Source organism: Calliphora vicina, chromosome 1, assembly GCF_958450345.1.
Source record: "Calliphora vicina chromosome 1, idCalVici1.1, whole genome shotgun sequence".
NCBI classification, from domain to species: domain Eukaryota; kingdom Metazoa; phylum Arthropoda; class Insecta; order Diptera; family Calliphoridae; genus Calliphora; species Calliphora vicina.
This window is the reverse complement of record NC_088780.1, coordinates 50,928,289-50,939,577: the sequence shown is the minus strand read 5'-3', so window position 1 is coordinate 50,939,577 and position 11,289 is coordinate 50,928,289. Positions and strand designations below refer to the sequence as shown.

The 11,289-nt window shown below is 30.0% G+C and overlaps 3 protein-coding genes across 3 annotated transcripts; 1 reads left to right on the top strand and 2 right to left on the bottom strand.

The window, feature by feature from the left end:
* Positions 1–14: 14 nt before the first annotated feature.
* On the bottom strand, positions 15–5,411 carry pll (serine/threonine-protein kinase pelle). Its single transcript, XM_065512644.1, has 4 exons — positions 5,032–5,411; positions 3,480–3,592; positions 2,694–3,404; positions 15–691 (listed from the first exon to the last, which is right to left on the bottom strand). Exons 1-4 carry the CDS (start codon positions 5,203–5,205, stop codon positions 160–162), a joined length of 1,530 nt encoding a protein of 509 aa, XP_065368716.1. The 5' UTR covers positions 5,206–5,411; the 3' UTR covers positions 15–159.
* Positions 5,412–6,469: 1,058 nt separating this feature from the next.
* Positions 6,470–7,767, top strand: Unc50 (Unc50 RNA binding protein). Its single transcript, XM_065498504.1, has 4 exons — positions 6,470–6,831; positions 6,900–6,965; positions 7,033–7,392; positions 7,465–7,767. Exons 1-4 carry the CDS (start codon positions 6,588–6,590, stop codon positions 7,599–7,601), a joined length of 807 nt encoding a protein of 268 aa, XP_065354576.1. The 5' UTR covers positions 6,470–6,587; the 3' UTR covers positions 7,602–7,767.
* A 384-nt stretch (positions 7,768–8,151) lies between these two features.
* mRpL19 (mitochondrial ribosomal protein L19) lies at positions 8,152–9,351 on the bottom strand. Its single transcript, XM_065498503.1, has 3 exons — positions 9,195–9,351; positions 8,817–9,122; positions 8,152–8,751 (listed from the first exon to the last, which is right to left on the bottom strand). Exons 1-3 carry the CDS (start codon positions 9,256–9,258, stop codon positions 8,207–8,209), a joined length of 915 nt encoding a protein of 304 aa, XP_065354575.1. The 5' UTR covers positions 9,259–9,351; the 3' UTR covers positions 8,152–8,206.
* Between the last annotated feature and the right edge of the window lie 1,938 nt (positions 9,352–11,289).

The following is an 11,289-nucleotide window of genomic DNA, read 5'->3' as shown; positions in this document are numbered from 1 at the left end:
ACAAAACAATAAAATTATATGTTATATTTACATGTTTTTGCGTTTTATTAAAAATATAAAAAAAAATAGTCAATAATAATAATAAAAATGAAACAAATACATTTTGGAATGCTTATAAACAAAAACCATTTTTAAATAATAAAAATCTCTACTGTGCAATTATTGCATAAAACTGTTGCCGTTATAGTAACTGTTAATAATTTTCAAAACCATCTCCATTTCCGGCCGTTGTTCGGGACACTCGTTTATACACTGTAAACCCAACTCAATGCTGCGTATACATACCATTTCCTCAGCCGGCTGTGTCAGCTGCATACGTTTGTCAATTAATTCTGCAAATTTATAGTTATGAGTTTCCAGTAGATTTATTATGGTCTTGGTGAGAAAGTTTCGCTTTTTATCGATGGCACGCAGACCGGTGAATGTCTCCAAAAGCACTACACCGAAACTGAATGTATCCACTTGTGTACTGAGACGTTTTGAATTCAAGAACTCTGGTGGCAAATATGCTCTGGTACCGAAAACTTGAGACACCTGAACGGCTCTATTAATGGCATTGGGTCCCTCCATGGCTAATCCGAAATCTCCGATTTTTGGCTGCAAACATTGATCGAGTAAAACATTGCCCGGTTTTATATCGCCATGAATTAGAGGTTTGTCCAATCGCAAAGAGTGTAAGTAGTAAATGCCACTGAATGAAATGAAAGCAGTAAGTTGTTTTTTGGTGAAAATAAAAAAAAAATAAAACAAGTAAGACAGACAAATATATTTGGCTGTGCCGAATCTATATACCCTTCACCAAAGTATTATTTTACAAAAGGACTGAAAACACATTAAGATGAAACAAATTTTTCGTGTAAAAAAAGTTTAGTTAAAAAAATTGGTGAAAGACAATTTTGGTGAAACAAATTTTTTGGGTGAAAAACATTTTTGGTGAAAAAATAATTTTGGTAAAAAAAAAAATTATTTGGTGAGAAAAAAATTTGTTTAGTGAGACAAAAATTTGTTGTTGCACAAAATTGTTTTGGTTGGAAAAATATTTTTCCCGATTTTGACTCATTTTCGGTTCGAATTTCTTTTATCTGGATTACTAAGTCATTAACATAGACAATATGGATATCTATAGAATGAAAGACATTTCAAAGACCTTCGAAATACGGCCGATTTTCCAAAATTTTAATATACAACCGAATGGGACTATAGCGGGATGTATCCATCATGTATTTGTGCACCTATTTTGCTGATTTTAAATAAGAAACTTCTTGAAAGCATGTCTGACAAAATTATTGAAGATTTGGATCCCGAAGATATTTGGGGTCTTCATAAAATTGATTTCAACAGACAGACGGACATGGCTTAATCGGATTCGCTATCTATAAGGATCCAGAATATATATATATTTATAGGGTCGGAAAATTATATTGTGGAAATTACAAACGGAATGACAAACTTATAATTATTGGTGAAAAAATGATTTTCGGGAAAAAATATTTTGGAAATCACGATATTTTTGGTGAAAAAAGCTTTTATAGAATAATCATTTTTAAATTTTGTGTATAAAGCTATTTTCTTTATAACATTTTGATTATCAGCCCAATTATGAATAAAAAATTCCCCGGGAGTTTTTTCCCATTGAATTTGAATAGGAAAAATGGGAAAGGGAAGAAACTCCCGGGGAATTTTTATTCATAATTGGGCTGTATAAAAGTTTTTATATAAAACATTTTTTGGAATAACAGTTTTTTCTATAGAAATTTTCTGTATAACAGCTTTTTCAATAGAATACTTTCTGTATAACAGTTTTTATATAGAAAACTTACTGTATAACATTTTTTCTATAGAAAACTTACTGTATAACAGTTTTTTTCTATAGAAAACTATCTGCACTACCGTATCTTATATAGAAAACTTTCTGTATAACTGTTTCTTCTATAGAAAAAAAGTATTTTCCATAGAAAATTTTTTGTATAACAGTATTATCTATAAACAATTTTGCGAATAAAAGTATTTCTGTAAAAAATTTGGTCTATACAAGTATTTTCTATATAAAATTTTGGCCATAATAGTCATTTCTATAAAAAATTTTGTAAATAACAATATTTTCTATACAAAGTTTTGTGTTTAACACTATTTTTTTACAAAAAAAATGTGTATAACTGTATTTTCTATAGAAAAGTTTGTGTATAACAGTATTATCTATAAAGAAATTTGGTGAATAGAAGTATTTTCTGTTGAAAATGTTGTCTATTAGAGTATTTGTATTTGACACAGTTTCCTATATAAAATTTTGAAAAAACTGTATTTTCTATATAAAATGTGTGCATAACTGTATTTTCTAAAGAAAAATTGTGTATAACAGTATTTTCTATGTTTTTAAAATCATGAAGTCCTTATTTTTTTAACATAGATGACAACTAGATAGATAGCTGAGAGCCAATAACCTATGTCTGCAATCAAAAACCTAATGCATGAGAATGTATTGCAATGTATTATGTTATTGTAGCGAGCAATTTTTTCATTAACATTTCTCATTCCTTCCGTTCTTTATATTTATCATGGTATTTATACTATGTTTTTTAATGATAGTATTAAAATCATTTAAATTGTTAAAGAGAAAATTAGTCATAGTTTTATCAGTACTACTGGTTATCTACAGGTTTGTGAGACACTGTATCCATTAATGGTGATCTTACCGTGCTGTACCCATACAAATATCAATTCTTTGCTGCCACGTCAAAGGTTGAAACTTATTCGTATTTAATCTCTGCTCCAGCGAACCACCCTTCATCAGCTGATACACCAAACAAGGCTTATCTCCTTTTATACAATAACCATACAATGGCAGGATATTGTCATGGCGATATTTATGCAAATGTTTCAATTCATTTAAACTTTGTTGCAACTGCACCTTAGCACCTTCACGACCGCCGGCACCACGATAATCGATTTGTTTTATGGCTACATCTGTGTGTTTCCAATAGCCACGAAATACGGTACCAAAACCACCTTTGCCCAAAACGAGTTTTTGATCCCAGTTACTGGTGGCTTCAGTAAGTTCCTGATAATCGATTTCGGGCATTATGCTGGTAATATCTTGTATGTTGGGCATTGACGAATTTGTTAGCTGTCGCGATGGATGTAGAGCGGATCGACTGCGATCATAATTGTTGTTGGAACTCGATGAGGTGTTATTATCATCTGTCGTTACCATTGTGGGCATGTTAGTTGTTTCCACGCCAGACGAGGTTGGCGTTGGACCATTACGAATTTTTACTGAATTTTCATTACTTGAGGGATTTGTTTGTAGCATTTTACTAATGCGTGGTATACTTATGGGTATCAATAATTTATATTCGGGCGGTACATAATCCTTAATTATACGCATGCCATTGAATATTTTTAATCTAGAAAATAAGTAAATATATTCTGAATGTTTTTAAGAGAGCAATATGTATAATAATGAGTTGTTTGTTACTTACTTGTGAAAAACACCAAATAATTCAACAATTTTATGATTGTACTGGCCACCCCAAATTTTTAACAGTTCACCCGTGGGTGAAGTGCCTGGTATGCGAATTCGTCTTTTAATGGTCTAAAAGAACAAGTTTAACCAAAAAGCTGAGTAAAATGTTTTGGATATAAGTAAAAAAGTATCATCGTAATATTTTAACAATTGCTTGCAGTTGATAGCTCTAAAGACTAAGAATAAACATGTATAACAGCTCCGTTTTGATTTAGGAGTTATTGTTCTTTAAAGTTATTATAGTTATATAACTGTTAGAGTCCGACCGAACCTAATATTCGGCCTAATGCGAAATAAACCAAAACTTTCAAATGTACTATTAATTTCCTAAAAAAATTATAATTATTTAAATTTTCGAGTATGTTTTAGCTCATTTTAAGGCCCTGCACCGTCATCTTTACGCTATTACACAAAAGCTATTGTGATATTTGTTACACTGAAGCTTGTTCTGTGAAATAATTACACTGTCCAACAGCATTTTTGGAACAGAATAGCGACCCTATAATTCTTAAAGGGCATGTAGAGTAGAACATTTTTATAGAATATACTTATAGTCCAGCTGGTCTGAGTTTTTTTTTACAGTGGATCAAATTTTAATTTTTTGATCAAAGGTTTTTTGAAGATCTTCTCAAGGACTATTTATATTTGAAATTTCAGTTCATGTGGATCTTAAATAGATTTTTACCAATTTTTTTTGAAAATAAAAAACCCAAGGTCGCGTGTAATTTTTCTACTTAAGCCTAAAGAGCAGTGTTTACAATTTTGGTATCTTTGGTGGTCCTCACTGAAATTTTCACTCAAAAATGTTCATAGAATTAAAATACCTTAAATGTACTTTTTGAAAGGACATTTTTTATTTTCTGGAAATAGGGGTCATATTGACCCCTAAAGAGAAGGGCTAGAGGGTTAAGGTCTTCAACAAAAATGATCCCCATCAAATTCCAAAATATATGTACATACCTAACTCTGACAATAAGAATTCTCTCACACATTAACTGTAAAAAAAAGTCGGACCAGCTGGACTATAAGATTATTCTACAAAAATGATCTACTCCACATGCCCTTTTAGAATTATAGGGTCGCTATTCTGTTCCAATCAAAAAGTCTTAATTTGTTGGTCAGTGTTATTGATTCAATGGAAAGAGAAATATCGATTTTTTAGTGGTTACGCTTTTTTCAAATGTCAAATGTTTCAACAATGTGAACATTCTTGTATAAACATTAGCAGAACAATAACATTTGAAAACTTTAACAAATATTTGTTGTTTTGATATTTTTTAATTTAATCTGACATTTAGTTTAAACTATGTTTAAACTATAAATAAATTATAACTAGAAACAGAAACAAAAACTATACCACAGGAATCATTTTTTCTACAAAGTTTTCTTCTTCGAATTAGAAAAAAACGTATGAACAGGCCGTTTTTATTTTAATCAAGCTTACATTGCACATACAAAGCTTAATTTAGCAAATACTGCAAATATTATACACTAAACCTAAATCATACCTCTATGTCATTTTCGCTAAATCCCATCTTTGTAGCCATTTGCATCCAAACATCAATTTGATCACAATGTTCGCACAATTCTCTTCTCTTTGAAGGCGGCAATTCGGTAATGTACGTAATGTTGGGGGATTTTCCGTAACCAGTTATCCCGGTTGATACCGGATTACTAGACATCTTGTTGATAAAGGAGGTGGAATGTTTACAATTGTTTTTAATTGGAATTCAACTGACTCATCTATTGCATCGAATACATATAAAATAAATTGCAATTAATATGCAAATTTAACGTTTTTTGTTTAATTTATTATGATGCGGCGACAACAATGTTTGTTTTTCAAGATTGTTTTCTTTGTAAGAATTTTAAAATTACAAGCTAAAAGTATACAACAATATTTCTAATTGGAATAATTAATTAGTTGTTACGGATATTTCTATAACTTTCCCCGAAAAAAGTGTAAATAAACGAAATAAACAAAACAAGTTTTTTTTTGAAGTTTGATTTCAGGGATGGAAAAGTTGATTTGATTGTACTTTTTTGATAAAACTACATTAAAAAAAATACCGTCATATATTCTTTCAACAATTTTCAGTATTTTATGTAAATAGACAAAGCTAAAGTATTTTCAATTGAATATTTTGTGTTAATAGTTTTTTATAATATAAAATATTGTGTATACCAGTATTTACGACTTAAATATAAGATGCGTTTCATGTTTATTACGTCAGTTTATTATACACTATATAATATGAAATATTTAATACAAATTTTAAATCCGTTGTACCAAATTATGAAATGAGTATGAAAAATTCATACATTTTGACTAAAAAACTAAATTTTTCCCAGATTTTGAAAAAAATGTAATATTGATAAGAACTAGCTACAAAAATCGACAGAAGCACCCTACTTCAGGCAATGGCTGCAAATAGTAATTTGTTTAACCCTCTAATGCTTAAGCATACCCAAGGCATTCATAATAAATGCAAATATAAATGATTTTTAATTTCAAAAACTCATGTAACAGTTGCTAAAAAAAACGTTCATAAATTATTTTAAAAAGCTCTCAAAATTTTTGAAATGAAATATCAGTTATATTTGCATTTTGCGATGAGTGCCTTGATGCATGCTTAAGCATTAGAGGGTTAACAAAATTCTAAGTTTAAGATTAAATAAAAAATGTCACATCGAGTTTTTATAAATAAATTAAATGGGCCCAAAAACGTTTAGCAGATTTTGTAAAAATAGTAACATTTTATTAAAAAATTTTATTATTTATTAAAAATAATTAAGATATTTACGATTTTAGTAAATAATACACCTATGGTCTCCCTAATTTTACAAACACTTCCTAACAGCTGTTCGCTCAATTCTACCGTTGTCAACAAAGTGATGTGTCAATTTGTTTTTTTTTGCGATCAAACTTCTTGAAAATTTTTTAGCACGAATTTTACGAAATAATAATAAATTTCGTCTTGTTTAAAACAAATAAATAATGTTGAATAATTAATAATTTGCGTAAAAACTTTATGCACTCGAGAATTATACCGAAAAACATATAATGAAACCAACGACATCGCCCACACCCTCTGTGGTGTCCAGTTATACAGCGTCTCGAGGTCAATCACCATTGCCACCACCAGCCAATGCACGCAAAGATTGTCTTTCTGCCACAACAAAGAGTTACAAATATCTAAGGCGTTTGTTAAAATTTAATCAAATGGACTTTGAGTTTGCATTGTGGCAAATGATTTATTTGCTAATAGCGCCACAAAAAGTTTATAGGAATTTTAATTATAGAAAACGTAAGTGTTTTTTGGACAATTTTGGTGTTTCATGTGCTAATTTTTTTGTTTGTTTGTTCTGGGTGTAGAAACAAAATCACAATTTGCAAGAGATGACCCAGCCTTCTTAGTATTGTTAGTTGTATGCTTATGTGGTAAGTATCAGAAGGTTACTAATGGTTAACAAGGTGGAAACTTATATTACTTATTTATTTGTTGCAGTAACATCTTTAGGATTTGCGGGGTTTTTGGGTTTAACCATCTGGCAGAGTATATCATTTATATTCTATGTAGTGTTTGTCGATTGTATATTTGCGGGCATTGTGGTGGCCACTTTCCTGTGGTTAGTTACAAATCGCTACTTAAGAACCAGTAACCTAGAACCCGATATTGAGTGGGGTTATGCCTTCGATGTGCACTTGAATGCCTTCTTCCCGCCCTTAATGCTCTTGCACTTTCTGCAGCTATTCTTCTACAACTGGTTGATCAGTCAACCCTGGCTTATAGCTCGACTTTTGGGCAACACTTTCTGGTTGCTAGGCTTGAGCTATTATGTTTATATCTCATTTTTGGGCTACAATTGTAAGTTTTTGTTTGGTCTACATATGAACAGTGATTCAACAATTAATCTGAAAATTATCTATCCTTTCACAGGTATACCACATCTTAAGAACACACGTTTAATTCTCATTCCTCTACCCATTATATTCTTATTATATTTAATCAGTTTAATTATTAGTTGGAATGTGACCATATCCTTTATGGACTTTTATAAGTATCGAGTATATTAGTTACTAAAGAGTAGGATTTCTAAGAAATATTTAATTTCATTTTTTCTGTGTTGTACATTAGGCATTCATAACTAATTGTGCATATAAACTGTATAATAATGCGATTTTATTAAATAAACATATATATTAAATAATGTTCGCAAGACATTGTAATTTACAAAATAAATTTGTTTAGATATTGTGACTTGTATTATTTATATTTGGACTATTATATAAACACAAGTTACAATTCGAAAGAAATGTTATATTCGCCTGGAATACCAAATTAAACGCTTTACTTTATTGTTATTTGGTTAGATAACACCAGCGGACCCGAATCTCAAACGGCCAAATATGGTCAACACAGTGACATCTTTATCAACCGGAAGTTTTTTTTTCCAGGGAACAATTTCCGACGACAGCAGACTTTTGGAACCATAGTTTTAGTAGAACTACTATTCTGTAAATCTAATCAACATACATCACTTTATTTAAAACAAATAAGAAAATCAGTTTTCGAGTAAATCGAATCTATTTTTTTTAAATTATTTAAAAACTCCTAAATGGAAACTTTATTTTTAACAACTTGAAATACATTCATTCGCATACACATGTTTTAAACGAGTTTATGCCAATTTTGTTGGCTTCACAAACGACCTCTTACGTTTGTTTCTCTTGCGCTGCAATTCCATTTGATGTAACTGGGAATAGACTTCAGCAAATATTTCCTTTTGCTCATCTTCAGGTATGGTAGATCTATACTGTTTCATTAAATCGAATTTCTCCCATGGTTTTTCATGTTGCAATGCCTTGCGCCTGTTCTTCTCATTAATATATTCATCGACATTTGCCACTCCCTTCAGATTTTGTCTTTCCCATCTTTCCAACCAAGGACGTGGACGCAAGCGAACTTGCACTTCATTAACCGGTACTGGAGAGTCTTCCTCCATAATTTCCGGCTCCATATTAATATCGAATGTACTGTATTCGGGCAAAGCATCGCGTAAATATAACAAATGATCATCGAGACGTTTTTCCAAACGCAAAACTTCAATTTTTTGTATAGAGGGATCATACATTTCGTACATGACCTCTACGCCTTGTTCGTCAATAACATTGCGTAAAATGAAACGTGCTCTTAGGCCACAACGCTCACGCAATATACATATTCCTACAAATTAAACAGTTCAACAATAATATAAACACCCAAAAATCTTCTAGTCCATCATAACTTACCCACAAAACGACTGACTTTGCCGGCGGAATGAGGATCTGTACTGGTCACTGCCAATATGGAACCAACATAGAATTCGGGTATTTCAATTTGGTTACGTCTATCAATCATGTCTAGTCTTTCCAATTTCTCTCTAACTGGATTACGCCATTCTACTTTGGGATCGGGTAAGAATTCGGGGTATATAAAACGGTAAGTGGGCGGTGCTATGGGTTTTCTAGGTTCGGGTGCGCTATGCGTTGTTGAAGATTTTGTGGTATTACCGGCAAAACTTTCCTTTGGTTGGGGTTTTGTTGAGAACGTGACAACTTTGGAGAGAGATTGTGTGTTCAGTAATTGCAAGCAAGTTTTGTAACAATTTATTTTTACTTCAAACTTACCAACTCTTTTTAGGGTTGTTTGTTTCAACAGTTGTGGTGTTATTAAACGGGCTGGCGATATCATTTTTCTTTTTCTAATTCAGTTTATTTTATAATTTTTATTTGAAAAATTCAGTTCAGACGGAAGAATTGGGGGAAAAAAATCGTAATAACCTCCTGTCTGACAGCTGTTTTATTAAATGGTGATGCCATATTAATTAATTTTATTTTAAATACCCTACACTAGATTATTAACACATTTATTCATTACTTAATATGGCATTCACATTATTGTAACTTCTTTTCATGGCAGAATCAACCAGGTACAAATATTAGGGAGAGCGGTCAATATTTACCCCTACAACGTCAAACTATGGATGTTATCACTTTATGTTTTCATTTGATTTGTGCGCGTTTACAGAAATTTTTTGCGTTAAACTTTAATTTTTTAAATTTTTATTTCGTAAAATTAATTTTTTTTTACACGTAAACATTTCAATTTTGATATTTTTCTTTTGATTGACATTTTAGGGAAAATATAATTGAGATCATACTTTCCAATAATTGTACCTGGTTGATTCTACCATGGTTTTACATCAAATGGATTTTAACTTAAAGATAAAATGCCAATTAAGAATCAGTTAATCTAAAAATAAATATAATCTAACGTTAATCCAAATGAAAATATCACTAAAACAAAAAATCTATTAAAATTACATATTTTCAAGCCTCCTAAAACATCCTTAGTCCCCTTTTACAATGCAGAAATTGAAAGGCAGACAGACGAAGTTTGTTGGAGAGGAGTTGAAGAGGTAGAGTGTGTTTTACACAGGTTTAGGTTAGTTCAAAAGAAAATGAGAAAAATGTGTGACGAACCTTGACAGAGAGTGGATCTGGCACGCTGGTGGTCGCACAGCATTAGCTCGTCGGATGTGGGATAGGTTCTTGTCCACTCAGTTCGCCAACATTTAATAGATTTTCGTGCCATCAAAAAGTAACATTTAACATTGGACAGTACAGTACGGGTTGCAATACCTAGTATATCAGACGGACATGCGACATGGTTTTGTAATCATATGGTAGGAAGTTGCGTTTTCCAGTGAAGACTTGGTCGGGATTGTCTTCGAAGGTTGCCCTCCCCTATTATGGCACTATTTCAGCCAACCTTGGCTTCTGGTCACCTTTACTTTCCATTCTAGAAGCCCCTAATTCACACTTACATTGCCTTTTCTTTTAATTCACATCATTACCTGTTGGTTTTGTTTACTCCTCCATGACTACATACAATATCATTTTCAAATTTCAAATATATATATAAACATCACTTTTATTTTCCTAATCATATAAACAATAATATAATAACAACAATGTAATGACAATAATATAATAATATAACAATGATATAATAACAATAATATAATAATAATATAATAATAATATTATAACAATAATATGTTAACAAAAATATATTAACAAACAATTAATAACAAAAGTATATTAACAAAAAATATATTAGCAAAAATCCTAAATATTAATAATTAATTGATAATAATTTTAAAAGCAAATAATAATCAAAAAGAAATAATATTTATAATTTAACGATAATTGTTATAATTTTATTGTTATGTTAACATAATTATAATCAAACACGTTAATGATGAATTGAAATTAATTATAAAATTTAGTTGTAAGTGATATTAAGATGTAATTATTTGTTTTCTTTTTTATATTTGTTTTACTATTTCATTATCAAATATAGAATTATTATTTATATTTGTTTTTAATTATATATTTCCTTAGTTTAAGTATTCATTGAACTATATATAAGCTGAGTTTAGCATTAATTTATATATATGTTCAATAAGTTCTTAAACAAGTTTGTAAGTGTTTATTTTATTTCATAAATTTAGCATTTAGAATTGTTTTCTGTAAATTGATTAATTTGATATTATTTTGTTTATTTGTATTTCGTTATTTATTTTGTTATTTATTTATTTATTTATTTATTTATTTATTTATTTATTTATTTATTTATTTATTTATTTATTTATTTATTTATTTATTTATTTATTTATTTATTTATTTATTTATTTATTTATTTATTTATTTATTTATT